This window comes from Salmo salar, chromosome 14, assembly GCF_965601325.2.
Source record: "Salmo salar chromosome 14, fSalSal1, whole genome shotgun sequence".
NCBI classification, from domain to species: Eukaryota; Metazoa; Chordata; class Actinopteri; order Salmoniformes; family Salmonidae; genus Salmo; species Salmo salar.
The window spans coordinates 76,913,808-76,932,678 of record NC_138304.1 but is presented as its reverse complement, the minus strand read 5'-3'; the positions used below and the strand labels follow the sequence as shown (position 1 = coordinate 76,932,678).

At 41.8% G+C, this 18,871-nt stretch overlaps 2 protein-coding genes across 9 annotated transcripts in view; both read right to left on the bottom strand.

The window, feature by feature from the left end:
- The window catches only part of LOC106570192 (tropomyosin alpha-4 chain), a 34,586-nt gene extending 31,005 nt beyond the window's left edge, over positions 1 to 3,581 (bottom strand). For all 5 annotated transcript variants that reach the window (XM_014142249.3, XM_014142247.3, XM_014142245.3 and 2 more), the window contains exons 1-2: positions 3,328 to 3,581; positions 1,601 to 1,726 (exon numbers count right to left, since the gene is read on the bottom strand). In XM_014142249.3, the coding sequence (XP_013997724.1) occupies positions 1,601 to 1,726; positions 3,328 to 3,441 (240 nt within the window). In that variant the 5' untranslated portion in view covers positions 3,442 to 3,581. The remainder of the gene's footprint in view (positions 1 to 1,600; positions 1,727 to 3,327) is intronic.
- A 3,364-nt stretch (positions 3,582 to 6,945) lies between these two features.
- The window catches only part of arhgef2a (Rho guanine nucleotide exchange factor (GEF) 2a), a 73,971-nt gene continuing 62,045 nt past the window's right edge, over positions 6,946 to 18,871 (bottom strand). For 3 of the 4 annotated variants that reach the window (XM_014142254.3, XM_014142257.3, XM_014142255.3), the window contains 5 exons: positions 16,117 to 16,158; positions 14,239 to 14,289; positions 13,244 to 13,579; positions 12,844 to 13,006; positions 6,946 to 8,675 (listed from right to left, as the gene is read on the bottom strand). In XM_014142254.3, coding sequence (XP_013997729.2) covers positions 8,602 to 8,675; positions 12,844 to 13,006; positions 13,244 to 13,579; positions 14,239 to 14,289; positions 16,117 to 16,158 — 666 coding nt within the window. In that variant the 3' untranslated portion in view covers positions 6,946 to 8,601. The remainder of the gene's footprint in view (positions 8,676 to 12,843; positions 13,007 to 13,243; positions 13,580 to 14,238; positions 14,290 to 16,116; positions 16,159 to 18,871) is intronic. The other variant, XM_082961197.1, reaches the window with a different exon arrangement.

Here is an 18,871-nt window from a genome sequence, read left to right as displayed (position 1 = left end):
AGACTTGACGAACTCGACTCTAGTGAGAATATCGATGATTATTGTCCCTATAATGGTAGCATGGTTAGTGTGATAGTCACAGTTCGACTGGATGACATCATGGTCAGAATATGTGGATAAAACAGCAGCAGCTGTGGATGGGTGACCGGAGGGAATGAGAAGAATGGGAGGGAGGGGAGACACTAGGCACCAGGTTTAACCTCCTGTGGTCAGTATACCACCCTGCATTCAACTGCTGGCTTTCCTCTGAAGCTAAGCAGGGTTGATCCTGGATGGGAGACCAGATGCTGCTGGAAGTGGTGTTGGAGGGCCAGTAGGAGTCACTTTTTCCTTTGGTCTAAAATAAATTATCCCAATGCCCCAGGGAAGTGATTGGGGATATTACCCTGTGTAGGGTGCCGTCTTTCGGATGGGACGTTAAACGGGTGTCCTGACTCTCTGTGGTCACCAAATATTCCATGGCACTTATCTTAAAATTCCCAATCTGGCCCTCATACCATGGTCACCTAGTTTCCCCCAGCTTCAAATTGTCAAATTTCTCCCCTGTAACTATTCCCCAGGTTGTTCCTGTAAATGAGTTCTCAGTCAACTTAACTAGTAAAATATATATATAAACTTGTGTTTTCATAGCACAAGTGTGTTTGCTTTGACATACAGTATGTACTATGAGCAGGTATGAGGCTTTTGGTGCCTTCAAATTTGCTAAATGCTGCATCGCTCCAGGTTCAAAGCTCTTATTTGTAGCCTATTATAACTTTGGGACTTGCTAAAGCATCTGACTAGATCTGACTACCCATGTTTCTCCCCAATTTAGGGTATCCAATTGGTAGTTACAGTCTTGTCTCATCGCTGCATCTCCTGTACGGACTCGGGAGAGGCGAAGGCCGAGAGCCATGCGTCCTCCGAAACACAACCCAACCAAGCCGCACTGCTTCTTGACACAATGCCTGCTTAACCCGGAAGCCAGCCACACCAATGTGCCGGAGGAAACACCTGGTGACCGTGTCAGCGCGCTTGCGCACGGCCCGCCACAGGAGTCACTAGAGCACGATGGGACAAGGCCATCCCTACTGGTCAAACCCTCCCCTAACCCAGACGACACTGTGCCAATTGTGTGCTGCTCCATGGTTCTCCAGGTCGCGGATGGCTGTGACAGAGCCTGGATTCGAACCAGGATCTCTAGTGGCTCAGCTAGCAACTGCGATGCAGTGCTTTAGACCACTGCGCCACTCAGGAGGCCTGACTAGACCAATTCTACACCCTCTGCTGTTGATGATGATGATCACTGGACCAATTCCACAACACCTCTTCGAACTTCTCATAGTTTCCAAAGCAACCCCAACATCTAGGTCATGGCACCAATGTGACCGGCCTGGTGTCAAACCAGGATCGTCCCTGCTCCTCAAGACCATGTTAACCCACGTAACAAATAGCCTAGAAATCACTTCTTGGCGCTAACACAAGTCTTTAGGTCTCAGGAAAGTTTACTTATCTGGAGCTGAGTTGGTAGAAGATGCACCTAACCACTGGTCCAGGGTCAGCTATTTTATTGTCCTCGTAATACTTCATGTAAGACCTAGGAAGAACACAACACACTTACATCTGCGGCCTTCTTGTCCGCAACCTCCAATTTCTCCTGGGCATCCTTCAAGGCCTCAGAGTATTTGTCCAGCTCATCCTCAGTTCCCTTCAGCTTCTTTTGCATCTGCAGCAACTCATCCTCGTGCTGAGAGAGAGAGAGTGAGAGAAGGAGGGAGGGCAAGAAGAGGAAAGAGAGATGGAGAAAGGGCGCGTGAGATTTGCACACCCTTTTCACACTATGGTACTGTGCTGACTCTGTCATTTTCTTTTCACCTTGACCTTTCCAGCAAAGGTTCAAGAAACTACGGTGGATACATAACCAGGCCAGCACAGTAAAGCTCGGCTCATCAGTGTGAAAATAGTATTTGCTAACTGATAGCCTCATAGCCTTGTCCATCTCCATTCATCAAGGCATCTTGACTGTCACCCAAGCCTGGGCTCAAATAGTAGTTTTCTTCTTTAAAATACTTTGAGCATTTGATTGAGCCTTCCTGGGGTGGCACATGGGCCGGTTTTACGCTTTTGAGACTATTCCATTGGCCCCATTGCGCCAGGCAAGTTTTTTTTTAAGTATTTGAAAGAAAACAAATACTATTTGAACCCATCTCTGCAGCTGCCTCACCTGTCCTCTTGTCACAAGTAACCTAAAGCCTGATGACAGGCCTGGCGTGGTTCCACTTCAACGCCATCTAGATATAAATACTCCCTCTGGATGGACAATCACTCACTGAAAGAATCCACCGTCGTATTCCATCCTAGTGTCTAGCCCTTCGCAATTTCTCAGTGGACAGATCACTAGCTAAACCACTCCAGCCTTGACAGACAGCCTGTCTGGCCTTGCTAATGAGAGAAATATGGTCTAATGTTTCTATCAAGTTGTCTTGGCATGGTTTTGAATTTTCCAGTTGCCTTTTTGTTCCTGGACAGAGGTCACTTTGGATTCAGTTAAGTCCAGTTAACTCGGTCCTATTCTTAACCATATCTTAACCTCTAGTATTTATAGTAATGTCATGAACTTGTTACCTAATTTTCAAGAATAATACATTAAATCACTGGAATGTAAAAGAAAACCCTTACAAATAAAAGTTGTATATATATATATATATATATATATATATATATATTTACACACAAATACAAATCTGTTACAAACACATCTAGAAAAGCAGGTGAGATGACTCTTTTACTAACCAGTATATTGCAATAATATAACATTTCACATCTGTTTGACCAATTACTTCTGAACTTTTAACAATGACAGGCCTAGGGGTTGTAACTGAGTTATATCTAAGCAGATGACTACTACTGACCATTTTCAATAACACAGCCACTTCATGGAAACCTATAAGCCATTTCACCTTTCAAGACATTCCACCTCCCATCCCTCTCCCAGTGGGCAAAATTTGTCATGGGACATTAAAATTAAGGTCTGGTGGTTAATTGGATTTCCACTTGTACAGACAATACAAACAGGGCTCTGGTCAGAAGTAGTGTTATATATAGGGACTAGGGTGCCATTTATGACAAACCCACACGTCTTTTTCTGGTCACTAAAAAGACGTCGGAAAAAACGTCCTTGTACAATAAATATACAACCTGACCATGACGCAAAATAATTTACATAATTGTAACCAGTTTTGCTCCCTAGGGTAGTAGTAGCCTATAGTTAGCTCCTTGACCGCTCAAGGTGTCCATGTCCCTATCCATGATAGAGCCCCCCCCTTCTCTTTAATGTTGTTGGCCCACCTGCTTGCTCCTCTCCTCGGCTGCCTTCTTGTCAGTATCGGCTTGTTCTGCCGCGTCCAGAGCGTTCTCCTTATCCAGCTTCAACATAAGCATCTTCTTCTTGACTGCCTCCATTTTTACGAAGGTTTTTTGGGCTTTTTGACTGAGAAAAGATAGGGGTGGGGGGGTAAAGGGTGCAGGACAGTCAAGTCTGGTCAACTCAGTGGAACAGGAGAGAGAGAGAGGAGGGAGGGAGAAAGATCAGAGGAGAGACCAAACTCATGGATAGATAGAGAACATATATATCCCCAAGTGTAGATGGCCACACCCACAAACATGTACCTCCCACTTTAGCCTTCTGGCTCCACCCAACTCAATCCTTTAAAGCTCCGTTCTTCAGTGATCTGCTGATCCTCCCTCTCCATAATAAAGCAAAGTAGGATGAACTTACCTTGATGTTGCGCTGTTCCCCTGATGGTTAAGGTCAGGTTTGGGGAACGCAAGCGGATTCTAGATCTGTGCATACGGGCAACTTCTACCGGCAGAAAGAAAGCCTGGTCCCCAAGTACCCATCCATTTCACGCTGTCTTCCTATGTCAGCTGTCATTTTCTTTGACATATTTAACATATATTGTATGTTTCCTGCTGTGTGGGCTTTTAGTAATAAAAAGTGAGATGGTGGAAGAGAGAAATATAGAGAAGGACAATGAGAGTGGGGCAGAGGATTAGGCAGATGCTGTCATAAAACAAAATAAACAGTTATATTTCTGTCTTCCAAACACGCATGCATGCACACACACAGGGTTCGAATTACAGTGGTGTCTAGGGGTGCAGGGTAGTGGGCACTCCCATAACAAATCAGGAAACCCCAATAGCATAGCTCTGGGCACACCTTAAATTGTTGAAAATATTAGCTTCAGTGTTTGAAATTACAACCTTGGCAACAAAACCACCAAACAGTAGTACCTTGTCTTATTATCCGTCCAAATTACATATTGGGTTGGTTACCCTATAAGGATTATATAAACAAGGCAGCAATCTATCCTTTGGTTTTTACCTGGCCACTGTCTCCAAATGCTAAAATGTTTCACATTTTTGTCCAAAAACCAATGCAAGTCAATGGCCCCGATATAAGCATGTCCAAATCATCTTAAAAATGTACTTTATTGAACTAAACAATTCATTTTAGACACTTTGGGATCATTTAGACATGAAACGCTAAACATGCTAACAAGGAGAAAGCACTTCATCTCAACAACTTATTCTAAAGAATCATGGCATAGTAAACATTGAGGTCATAAACTTATACTACTTCATAACTCTTATAACAGTTCAGCAACACCTGCTCATGTGCCTGACACTCCTACTGCAAACTCTAACGCTCTTAAACATAAACTTGACAGCCAAAGATAGAGTGACTGAAAGGGAGACGCCATTCCATTTTAATGTTAGGTTAGTTAATGTTAGGTTAAAGGTCAGAGGTTCAGGGGTTAGATCAAGGTGGAAAAGTCAACAACACTTAGGGCCTGATTCAATCAGATCTGCTTTAGCCGACATACACGTCAGATCCCCAAGCAGCTCCCGGCATTATACCTAAAGCGGACATTGGCTGCACAGAGTTGCATTAAAATAAATCCCATGCAGCCGAAGTTCGTACACCAGAGGTGCGAGACTAAATCTACACCTCGATCAGGTTGATAGAATTCCTCATTATTTTGTTTAATGATTTTAATTTGAGCATCATTTTTTCTATTTAGCCTACACTTTCTAGTTCTGAACATTAAACGCGAGTGAGACGGGTGTGGCTTCCTGACAATTACCAAGAGCAGCTGATTTTCCAACTCCAACGCAGTTACACTGGGGAGGCAGGTAGCCTAATGGTTAGAGCGTTGGGCCAGTAACCGAAAGGTTGCTGGAACGAATCCCTGAGCTGACAAGGTAAAAATCTGTCGTTCTGCCCCTGAAAAAGGCATAGGCCGTCACTGTAAATAAGTTTTCTTAACTGACTTGCCTAGTTAAATAAAGGTTACAGCCAAAACATCAGCTATGCGGGTGTCGGCTATTGCCGGTTAACGCTTGACCTGATTGAAAATAGGCCTTAGTTTTGGAGGCTAGAGCTGAGGTCACATCCAAGGTTTCTAACCCTTCTAATAGTTGCCACACTTGTTAAAATGTAAGAACAATTTCAGCCAGTTTGGTTGTACTGTGACCTACCTAAAACTTTACGAATACTATAGTCAGGCGATTATTTAAGTGCAGGAGGAAAATAAAAGACTGACATGGTGGGGAGGAAGGGAAAGAGGTACAGTACAGCTTCCCGGTAACCCCACTCCCCTTGCTCCTCTCCTGGACCACCGGAGCTTGTCTGGGCTTACAGTGCCATGGCATCCCCAACGTTGGGAAATTCTAATGATAAATGGGGTGCAGGCGGGGCGTAAAAGGGCGACCACTATGCCAGCTATGGGATATTTATACATGTTACTTGGCTGACATTGTCCCTAGGATTAGGGAGGGAGGGATAGAAAGAAACAAAGAGGGATAGATAGATTCATAGCTAGAGAGAAAGAGAGAGGTAGTGGACAAGAGTGAGAGGGTTAGCGATGGGAGAACAGGGAGAATACATGTCACATGGTCAACATTGTGTCCAGGTTTAGACTGTGAAAGGGAGGAAGAGGGAGGGAGAAAGAGAAATGAAGAGATGCCGAAGAGAGGGAGATGGAACCTGTCCAGAAACAACTTCTCATGGATATGTGAAACAACTGGACAGGTGAGTCGGGGCTAGGGGCTGTTTCTAGACAGAGCCATAGACTAAGAGAAAACGAGAGTAAGAGGGTCAGAGATGAAGAGAGATGGGAGAGGAAATGAATCCAAAATTGTATAGAGGAAGTAAAAAAGGTTAGAAGGGAAAAGAGATGGAGAAGGGGGAGTTAGTGTGTTGGGGTTTGATAGGTTTGACCTGATGTTTCGGTAGAGGCATTAAGCCATCATGAGGGGTTTAGGGGGAGGTATTTGGGGAAGCGGTGTCAGCCTACAGAGTGTGAGACAGTGGGATACTTGAGCTCAGTCCTTCCCAAAAGACAGCTGCTTTTTTACCACCGAATTTGATTGACATACAAAGGGGATTGTCAAAGTCTGATATGATGAGCTTTGGTATCTATGATTTTGATTGTCTGTACAATGTGCCACTTTAAAGCAGAGATAGATTCAATTACCAGCATGCAGTGGTAATGCTTCAGTTAAGAGCAACTGTCGATAACACTTCTTTGGACCTTTTCATCACAAGGACTACCTAACACTGTCATAATAATGACATACAGATATCAGTCATGACAGCTTATGACAACTGTCACAAACCTTCACTTAGGCATACTTCCAATTAGGATAGGCATAATGCCAACACACTTACCTTAACAGTTTGTGTCAGGGGTATGATCAATTGTGGAAATAAGTCTTCATTACTACACCATTTGTTGTTTTGACAGAGGGCCCAAGTGATGTGGAGCACAAATCAGGAAGATATGACCTTTACACCAGCACAGGGTATAGTAAGAACTTGTCAAAACAAGTGGATATGTCATCGATGCACAACTATGCCTATTGACACTATAACTTTAATATTAAAACAGATGGAGGCAAAACTTTTGGATTTGACATTCATATCTTTAGTATGGCTTTCTGTAAACCGCAATTGAATACAGTAGTTTCCTCATCAAAGACATACACAAAATCATTGCCTTTGTCATTTTCAGCCAAATTTATACACACTCTGCAAGCCAGCAAAATATGGTACAAGAGTCAAATTAACAGATGACAAGAAATTACAACAAGAAGGTGTGAATTAAAGCATTTTAGTTTCAAAACAATGTAAAGGCAAATATAATGGTTGCTCGGCTGTCCGTTGCTCAAAAATAGTCTCCAAAGTCACTGGTTTAGTCCTTAATAGAGAACACTCCATTTTATATTTCCGTGTTGGCAAAAAGTTGAATTCCCCTATCCCTCAAGGCATCTCAAAATGGATGACATGGCGCATTGTCCTAGTTCCATTTTCCAATGTCTTGGCCTTTTGTTTGGAAAGATGAAAACCAAAAGCAATATTGACAGTTTTTGAAATGTTTTATATAGTCGACCAAGTCCACTGGAGTTCAACTTTTAAACTACACTGCTTATATGTAGGTGCACCTGTAGTGATCCATATTGTGATTGCATTCTTTTGTCCATTTAGATAAAACTTTATTTCATTCTCCCTTATTGCCAAGGTTTTTACTTGGTAACTGCATAATTCATTCTGGTAACTACTTGAAATGAAATGCTAACAATTGTCACTTTCCTATATTCGTAACGAAGAATCCCCAAGTAATATACATGTGCCACAAAAGCGACTTACATTACTTTGAGTGCATACATTTAAAGCATATGTATGTGATCCCTGCAGGAAATGAACCCACAAAACCAGTGGGTAAGTAAGTCATTTTGGAATAATAATTATGTCATTATGCTGTTACCATGTGGTTTCTAAATAAAAACATGAGAATTAGGGGAGAGTAAAATACAGTGCTACCTCTACTTCTTATACAGTCACTAATGCTTGAGGTCTTAACTTACCTGCTTAAATAATGAAGGACGGAAGAATAAATAAACAAATCATTAGCATCATAAACAGCATTGAGAATTAGATCACCCTAATTATGGAAATGTAAAGGACTCAAGTGTGTGTGTGTGAGCACAGATGACTGTGTGTGTTTGTGCATGTTTGTGTCTGTGTGTCATATTTTTGTATCTGTGTGTGTCCCAGCACAAACAGCTACCTATATACGTCCGCATCCAACATCCTAATGCACAATAGCAGCTATCCAACCAATGTCATTAATTCAGTATCCCATTCGCCTAAATAGACAAAACCCATCAGATTTGGTTATCCATTTACTGCTTTTATATTTGCTGTCCATTTCTTGCATATTCTTCTTTGGAATATCATCATTGCATTACTCCCTTCCTGTTATTCACGCCACTCTAATAGGCCCTCATTGGTCCAGCATTGATTCCAAAATGGAGCAGTACATATCCAAATAATCCCAAGCAAGAAATCCGAAAAAATATAACGTAAAGTCACATATTGCCACTGGTCGTGTACTGTAAAGCAAAAGCCACAGAACAAATATATAGATCTATATTTGAAAATGAATATGATGCTTCCTTTTTAGTGTAAAAAGAGGAAGACTATTTCAAGTTCAGTTCTCTTCGGCCTATTTTTGAGAGTAGGGGAGGTGGGGTCCGGTCTTTGTTTCTGGAGGGTCATTAGCAATGTGACACGTCAGGCTCTCGTGGTAGTTCTGCTGTGGCTTCGCTCTCCTCTGGAATGTCCTGAAGATCTGAGTAAAGAGACAATTAGCCAATTAACAATTTACAAGTTGCAAAAAAACGCATGGCCTTTATTATAATTGCCATAGATAGTTGTTAATCACATACTCTATAGAATAGTGGCAAACAGGTTATTTTCATACAAACGTGAAGGGTACTGTACTCCCTTTTGTTTCGTTGGGCTGCAGATCATTGGTGTAGTGCTTCCTTTTCTGGCACATACGTTAATATGCTTTTTAGCATTAGTCATTTTGGATGCTAGCCCCTCTCTTAATTTCAGCTATATATATATATATATATATATATATATATATATATATATATATATATTCAATTGTGTTGAGTAGAGACACCAGCACTGTAATGTCTCATCAGGGAGTATAAGTGAGCTGAGTACTAGGTCTGGAAAGACATCGCCACCCACACACCTAACACTGACAGAAGCAGAGGGATGTGAGGTGTTCGCACGCGCACACGCACACAGAGAGAACATGAGGTGAGAAGGGCAGCGATGGTGTGTGTGTGTGCCAGAAAGAGAGTTTGTGCCTCATCACAAAATCGATGTGTTATATAAAACTGTGTGTGGGCTTGCATTAGCATTATTGAGAGGACAGAGGTGAGCTCATCTCTGCTAAAGCACATCTCTGTATAATGATTCTGCAGTGGGGATATCCCCTCTAGAGAATGTTATATTTCTTTAAATTGTGTATAATGTTGCTTTTTGCTGTTAGAACATAATTACTCAGTTCTGAAAGCCCTGACATGAACAACACTAAAGCATCGTTGAAGGCAGGCCTTAGGGAGCCTGGCCCGCCCTACCATAGAATACCTCCTGGCCCGTCCAAAGAAAATGTATGGTTGAATGAAATGTACAGTATCTAAATTAGATATATATTTAAGTATTTGTTATTTGAATTTGCTATAACAGACTTATGATATACAGTGAGGGAAAAAGTATTTGATCCCCTGCTGATTTTGTACGTTTGCCCACTCACAAAGAAATGATCATTCTATAATTTTAATAGTAGGTTTATTTGAACAGTGTGAGACAGAATAACAACAACAAAATCCAGAAAAACGCATGTCAAAAATGTTATAAATTGATTTGCATTTTAATGAGGGAAATAAGTATTTGACCCCCTCTCAATCAGAAAGATTTCTGGCTCCCAGGTTGTCTTTTATACAGGTAACGAGCTGAGATTAGGAGCACACTCTTAAAGGGAGTGCTCCTAATCTCAGCTTGTTACCTGTATAAAAGACACCTGTCCACAGAAGCAATCAATCAAATCAGATTCCAAACTCTCCACCATGGCCAAGACCAAAGAGCTCTCCAAGGATGTCAGGGACAAGATTGTAGACCTACACAAGGCTGGAATGGGCTACAAGACCATCGCCAAGCAGCTTGGTGAGAAGGTGACAACAGATGGTGCGATTATTCGCAAATGGAAGAAACACAAAAGAACTGTCAATCTCCCTCAGCCTGGGACTCCATGCAAGATCTCACCTCGTGGTGTTGCAAAGATCATGAGAACGGTGAGGAATCAGCCCAGAACTACACGGGAGGATCTTGTCAATGATCTCAAGGCAGCTGGGACCATAGTCACCAAGAAAACAATTGGTAACACACTACGCCGTGAAGGACTGAAATCCTGCTGTGCCTGCAAGGTTCCCCTGCTCAAGAAAGCACATATACATGCCCGTCTGAAGTTTTCCAATGAACATCTGAATGATTCAGAGGACAACTGGGTGAAATTGTTGTGGTCAGATGAGACCAAAATGGAGCTCTTTGGCATCAACTCAACTCGCCGTGTTTGGAGGAGGAGGAATGCTGCCTATGACCCCAAGAACACCATCCCCACCGTCAAACATGGAGGTGGAAACATTATGCTTTGGGGGTGTTTTTCTGCTAAGGGGACAGGACAACTTCACCGCATCAAAGGGACGATGGACGGGGCCATGTACCATCAAATTTTGGGTGAGAACCTCCTTCCCTCAGCCAGGGCATTGAAAATGGGTCGTTTGTGGGTATTCCAGCATGACAATGATCCAAATCACACGGCCAAGGCAACAAAGGAATGGCTCAAGAAGAAGCACATTAAGGTCCTGGAGTGGCCTAGCCAGTCTCCAGACCTTAATCCCATAGAAAATCTGTGGAGGGAGCTGATGGTTCGAGTTGCCAAACGTCAGCCTCGAAACCTTAATGACTTGGAGAAGATCTGCAAAGAGGACTGGGACAAAATCCCTCCTGAGATGTGTGCAAACCCGGTGGCCAACTACAAGAAATGTCTGACCTCTGATTGCCAACAAGGGTTTTGCCACCAAGTACTAAGTCATGTTTTGCAGAGGGGTCAAATACTTATTTCCCTCATTAAAATGCAAATCATTTTATAACATTTTTGACATGCGTTTTTCAGGATTTTTTTGTTGTTATTCTGTCTCTCACTGTTCAAATAAACCTACCATTAAAATTATAGATTGATCATTTCTTTGTCAGTGGGCAAACGTACAAAATCAGCAGGGGATCAAATACTTTTTTCCCTCACTGTATAGCCCATTTCCCGAAAATATTTTATGTTAAATTAAATATGGCTCAAGTAATTATGACTGACAGTTTAAGACCCATCATAAATGCATTATGAAGCCACGTCTCATTTTCCCATTTCACATTAATAGTGGGTGGAGCGTTAGGTAAACAACAATGCGCCTCAGTGGTCAGTAGAGCTGGCTACCATCAACATGGATATTAGACATTGGTTTAAAAAGAATGCATCATCTGCTACAAACGCTACTCGTTGAAATCACTGCTACAGTTGCTGCCGATCATGGCAATGCCGGGCATCATCGGATGCATTCACTTCAAAGTATTCATACACCTTGACTTATTCCACATTTTGTTGTGTTACAGCCTGAATTCAAAATAGATGATAAAAAAAAAAATACACCATAATGATAAAGTGAAAACAGATTTTAGACATTTTTTGCAAATGTATTGTAAATTAAATACAGAAATATTGAATTTACATAAATATGACTGGGTGTATTGCTACACCGTTCAAAGTGTAATAACTTCACCATGCTCAAAGGAATATTCAATGCCTGCTTTTTATTACATTTTTACCCATCTACCAATAGGTGCCGTTCTTTGAGGCATTGGAAAACATCCCTGGTCTTTGTAGTTGAATCTGTGTTTGAAATTCACTGCTCAACTGGGGGACCTTACAGATATTTGCATGTGTGGGGTACAGAGATGAGTCCATAATGTGACTTGTTCAGCACATTTATACTCCTGAAATAATTTAGGCTTGCCATAACAAAGGGGTTGAATACTTATTGACTCAAGACATATCAGCTTTTAAATTTTAATCAACAAATTCACTTTGGCATTATGGGGTATTGTGTGTTGGCCAGTGACAAAACATCTCAATTTAATCAATTTTAAATTCAGGTTGTGTAACAACAGAATGTAGAAAAAAAATCAAGGGGTGTGAATGTCATGAGATCTTTCCATTTCTTGCACACCTCTTCCACTGACCTGCAGCCAAGCTCCCCACTCTACTCATCTACTTTACTACTTCCAGGTTTAGTTCTTTTCCCCTGTTTGTAGCGTTGCTATTCAATTTAACTGTTAGAATTTCTATATGTTTTTTATACAGCTCTACAGTCTTATTTCAGTATCTGAAAAGTTTACTTTTATTTTCTGGGCTTCCATTGCGCCAAATATATATATTATATATTTACTTTTGTAAACTGATTGAAGGTAAGCAATGAGCGCTGCCTAGCAACAGTCACTATGAATCTTCTAATCTCATGAATGAGCGCTGCTTACGTCGGATTTAGCTACGAATAGTCTTATTTTTGGTTAGTGCAACAGGTGTAAATTCTGATCACAACGTCGGATGTAGCTACGCCCGATCTACCATTTATGACCAACTTTTTTACAAAGGCTGGTGCAACCGGCCCCTGGTGCCAAAATGTTACTGCAGTGTGTCAGCCAATTAGAGGTTTCTCCTATTCATCTAAGGCAAAGATACTTATAGGTTTCCGCATTCATCGGTGTCTGGTGTTAGCTAGTAACTGGCTAGCTAGGTTTTCAGCCAGCATGGAACAAAAGAGGGGGAAGGGTTGCCCAAAACTCATCTTATTATATCAAGAGACATGCCAAACGTAAGATTTACACACCTCGGGGACTCTCCGAGCGCGGTGACGCTTTGGCCTCCTCCTCCTCATCTGACGTCACCTCCACATCACTGCCATCCTGATGCCCCTCTGAATGCTCAATTGACTCTTGGATGGCCAATTTGGTGTCCGCGTTGGTTTCACATGCGTTACGAAGGGGTGGAACCTAGGCAAGATGACAAGTGTTAAGTGGAACGACAAACCAAATGAAATTGTAACGCCTACGGACAATTAATTTCTATATTTGGCTAATGTATTACCTATATTAACTCAACTCAGTTGATTGAGAGCATATTCCCATCTTTCAGATTCTCATCTACAACAATGAGCTGGCTAAGAATCAGTGCATCCCCCTTTAGTTAAGCTAAGTGCAACTACCCACAGTGCCAATGAGTAGCTCTACCTGCTCTGAGCCTGCAGGTCCCACACTGTCAAACGCGGTGGTACTGTGGGCCTTCATGTCACGGACCTGCCTCTCCAGCTGGGCGCGGGCTTTTTCGCTATCCCTCAGGCGGCCATCGGCTCCCCGCAGCCTACCCAGCTCCTCCTGCAGGAGGCTGTGCTGCCTCTGGAGCAGGGCCAGCTCCCCAATGGCCGCCCCCGTGCTGGCCTCGGCCATGCCTGCGTCACGTGACAGGGAGCGCCACACCCGTCCGGTGGGCGTGGTCGGGGCATCAACTGGCGGGCCATCAGAGCGCAGGCAGAGCTCCAGGATGGAGTCCTGCTTGATCACAGTGCCCTGGGAGAGGAGAACGAGAGTAAGTTAGAAGGGAATGAAGGGAGATATGAGGAGACTGGTCCATGTGACAGGGGTTTGAGAAACAGCTTCTATCTCCAGGCCATCAGACAGTTAAACAGTCACCACTAGACGGCCTCCGCCCTGAACTTAGTCACTGTTCTAGCCGGCTACCACCCGGTACTCTACCCTGCACCTTAGAGACTACTGGTCACTTTAATAATGTTTACATACCATTTCATCCACTTTATATGAATATACTGTATTATAGTCATGGCTAATCCTACATAAAAGTAATAAAAAAAAAAAAATCTGGATACATTTATAGATGCCACAATATAAAATACATTTATTTTGTTAACTGTGAGATAATGGAAGGAAAATAATACATTACTATTCAAGCAGATTAAAACAAGCAGAAACCTAAGCAGGTCTACTGTAACTAACTAAATTCTACATCAGTTGGTACATCCTACTGTAAACTCCACAGTAAATATATGGGAGACCTGGGTCAAACATTATGTCAAATATGCTGAAATACTTGAGCTTCTCGGTACATTAAAACAAATGAAATAGTCCAGAAAATGCAAACTCAGCTAAATAAAGATTATTTGACAATTGTATTTGACTCAGGTCTGGTACAACGAGATGCATCCACTGACCTGGAGGGCATGAAGGTGGGCACTAAGGTTGACCAGCCTCTGATACACTTCCTGAAAAACACACCATCAGTGAATACAATAAATATTATGCCAACACAATCAAGAGCAAATAACAACACCATTACTCATGCTAATAGGCTATATACAGTGGGGGGGGGAAAGTATTTGATCCCCTGCTGATTTTGTATGTTTGCCCACTGACAAAGAAATGATCAGTCTATAATTTTAATAGTAGGTTCATTTGAACAGTGAGAGACAGAATAACAACAAAAAAATCCAGAGAAACGCATGTCAAAAATGTTATAAAATGATTTGCATTTTAATGAGGGAAATAAGTATTTGACCCCTCTGCAAAACATGACTTAGTACTTGGTGGCAAAACCCTTGTTGGCAATCAGAGGTCAGACGTTTCTTGTAGTTGGCCACCGGGTTTGCACACATCTCAGGAGGGATTTTGTCCCACTCCTCTTTGCAGATCTTCTCCAAGTCATTAAGGTTTCGAAGCTGACGTTTGGCAACTCGAACCTTCAGCTCCCTCCACAGATTTTCTATGGGATTATGGTCTGGAGACTGGCTAGGCCACTCCAGGACCTTAATGTGCTTCTTCTTGAGCCATTCCTTTGTTGCCTTGGCCGTGTGTTTTGGGTCATTGTCATGCTGGAATACCCATCCACGACCCATTTTCAATGCCCTGGCTGAGGGAAGGAGGTTCTCACCCAAGATTTGACAGTACATGGCCCCGTCAAATGATGCGGTGAAGTTGTCCTGTCCCCTTAGCAGAAAAACACCCCCAAAGCATAATGTTTCCACCTCCATGTTTGACGGTGGAGATGGTGTTATTGGTTCATAGGCAGCATTCCTCCTCCTCCAAACACGGCGAGTTGAGTTGATGTCAAAGAGCTCCATTTTGGTCTCATCTGACCACAACACTTTCACCAGTTGTCCTCTGAGTCATTCAGATGTTCATTGGCAAACTTCAGATGGGCATGTATATGTATTCTTGATCAGGGGGACGTTGCGGGCACAGCAGGATTTCAGTCCTTCACGGCGTAGTGTGTTACCAATTGTTTTCTTGGTGACTATGGTCCCAGCTGCCTTGAGATCATTGACAAGATCCTCCCGTGTAGTTCTGGGCTGATTCCTCACCGTTCTCATGATCATTGCAACTCCACGAGGTGAGATCTTGCATGGAGCCCCAGGCCGAGGGAGATTGACAGTTCTTTTGTTTCTCTTCCATTTGCGAATAATCGCACCAAATGTTGTCACCTTCTCACCAAGCTGCTTGGCGATGGTCTTGTAGTCCATTCCAGCCTTGTGTAGGTCTACAATCTTGTCTCTGACATCCTTGGAGAGCTCTTTGGTCTTGGCCATGGTGGAGAGTTTGGAATCTGATTTGATTGATTGCTTCTGTGGACAGGTGTCTTTTATACAGGTAACAAACTGAGATTAGGAGCACTCCCTTTAAGAGTGTGCTCCTAATCTCAGCTCGTTACCTGTATAAAAGACACCTGGGAGCCAGAAATCTTTCTGATTGAGATGGGGTCAAATACTTATTTCACTCATTAAAATGCAAAACAATTCATAACATTTTTTACATGCATTTTTCTGGATTTTTTGTTGTTATTCTGTCTCTCACTGTTCAAATAAACCTACCATTAAAATTATAGACTGATCCTTTGTCAGTGGGCAAATGCACAAAATCAGCAGGGGATCAAATACTTTCCCCCCCACTGTAGACATACACACACAAAATAAAACAAACACAACCTCCCGCCATCTCCAGCCAAATATTTCAGTGGGTTCTCTTAGCTAGTTAGCCATGTACGGATAAAGTGACAGTAGTTCTTTATGAAATTGAGTGAACATTTACTACTGTACCTCGGTTGAGGGCCTATCTCCAGCCTGATTCCCATTCCAGTCCTGGGAAATTTGAAATATTATACACTTAAATCAACACTATATTTGACAATTGTTGTGAATAAACTATTGTTTATTCAAAACATGATATAGAAAGCAATATCAGATGAATTGGTGTAAGAATAAATTAAATAAACCAAACACCAATTAATGCCACACAGCTAAACTGAGAAGTGTTTCATGCAAACATAATACAGTAAACTAAAATACTTTTAAACAAAAATATCTGTATGATCCTCATATCACTTGGTTTCGGTCTTTTGAAATTCAAAATTCCATTAAATGAAGCAAATGACTCACTGATAGATTATAGAATTGCTTCATATCACAATAGAAATTCCATTCCTTTGATGGAGGTGAAAAATGTTTAACAAACTATACTGAACAAAAACAAAACGCAACAATTTTAAAGATTTCACAGAGTTACAGTTCATATATGGAAATCAGTCAATGAAAATAAATTCATTAGGCCCTAATCTATGGATTTCAAATGACTGGGAATACAGATATGCATCTGTTGGTCACAGATACCTTAAAAAAAAGGTAGGGGTGTGGATCAGAAAACCAGTTAGTATCTGGTGTGACCACCATTTGCCTCATGCAGCGCAACACATCTCCTTCACATATAGTTGATCTGGCTGTTGATTATGGCCTATGGAATGTTATCCCACTCCTATTCAATGGCTGTGCGAAGTTTCTGGATATTGGCGGGAACTGGAACATGCTGTCGTACACGTCGATCCAGAGCATCCCAAACATGCTCAATCGGGGACATGTCTGGTGTCTATGCAGGCCATGGAAGAACTGTGACATTTTCAGTTTTGTTTCAGAACATGAAATTATCTGGAATGAGCTCTGGTGGACATTCCTGCAGTCAGCATGCCAATTGCACGCTCCCTCAAAACTTGAGACATCGGTGGCATTTTAGGGTGGCCTTATATTTATTGTCCCCAGCACAAGGTGCACCTGTGTAATGATCATGCTATTTAATCAGCTTCTTGATATGCCACACCTGTCAGGTGGATGGATTATCTTGGCAAAGGAGAAATGCTCACTAACAAGGATGTAAACAAATTTGTCCACAACATTTGAGAGAAATACGCTTTTTGTGCATATGAAATATTTTATTTCAGTTCATGAAACCAACACATTACATGTTGCGTTTATATTTTTGTTCAGTGTACTTTTCAACTTTTGCAATTAATTAATATTTCTCTAAGTAAACCAGTAGGGCTTCATTGTGAAACGTTCCTATTATTGTCATGACATTTCAGAATAGAGTTGTCAAACAGGCTTCATAAAAGAATGGTGATTGGAAAAATGGATGTTGCCATGGATACTCCAAGGCACTGTTTGAAACAGAGCTGTCAAGCTATAATAACTCGGAGAGCAGAAGACTCAGATAACAGAAGCCTTCACTTGAAACTCCAAAGCATTAGTCATGTTCATTAGGCACCAAACAGAAATTGGACTGAAACAGAGGGACTACACGGACAATTTTTGTTATCCATTGTAAATGCCCTAATGCAGTGGTTCCCGAACTTTTTCCACTTGGGCCAGGGATCTAGACTAACGTTTTCCACAGGTGACACTAGTGCTACTAACTTTTTCAGTTGATGGCATCGGCACATGATTTGGTCGCACCAATAATGACCTGACCCGTGTCCCATAATGTACCTGTATTCCATACAGAACCAGGCTAATAATGACTAGCCACCTTTTAAAGTAGGATGCTCTTGCAGGGTTTGACATTCAGGTAAATTTGCTTGTGGCACATTGGGCCGGTGCCAACTAAAAGCTACTGGCCCGGGAAAGCGGATGATGCGCAAATCCTTTAAAATGTTATATTTAATTTGCGGCCTGAGCAAGTAGCCTATAATGACCTACACAAAATTACATTTGAACTTGACAATATCAGATTTACATTGCGCACCAAACGATCAACCTTAAAAAGAGTAATTGTTAGTGATTTTGCACAGTCACAGTTGTAGAGCCCTGGTAAATTCTGTTTTCCCAGTTAGATTTTTCCCGGTTTCAGAGTTTTTCCAGAGAGTGGAGTTGCCCTTTAATTAAATTTCACATCTAGAGACCATTGTGTTTGGCTAGTGGGTTTTTTGTACTATACAATGTACAGTAATGGATTCATGTGATGGCAGAGTTTGAAAAATAAATGCCCCGTAATTGATACAAATCATCATGATATCATTCTGCCAGGTAGGCCTACCTTGCAGTCAACATTTCATTGGGAAGGTTTTTTAGGAAAGCCTTTGGAAATGTTCATTCAAACAGCTCATGATGACTTGCGCATCGCAAAGATTCAAACAAAACTTCGGACTAAACTTTTTGAATATGTTTCAAGCAGACCACCATAATACCTCTGCCCAAGAACGCCAATGTAACCTGTCTAAATGACAATTTTATTTATTTATTTTTACCTTTATTTAACTAGGCAAGTCTGTTAACCTGTTGGGGCTAGGGGGCATTATTTTCACGGCCGGATAAAAACATACCCGATTTAAACTAGTTACTACTCTTGCCCAGAAACGAGAATATGCATATAATTAGTATATTTGGATAGAAAACACTCTAAAGTTTCTAAAACTGTTTGAATGGTGTCTCTGAGTATAACAGAACTCATATGGCAGGCCAAAACCTGAGAAGATTCCATACAGGAAGTGCCCTGTCTGACAATTTGTTGTCCTTCTGTTGCATCTCT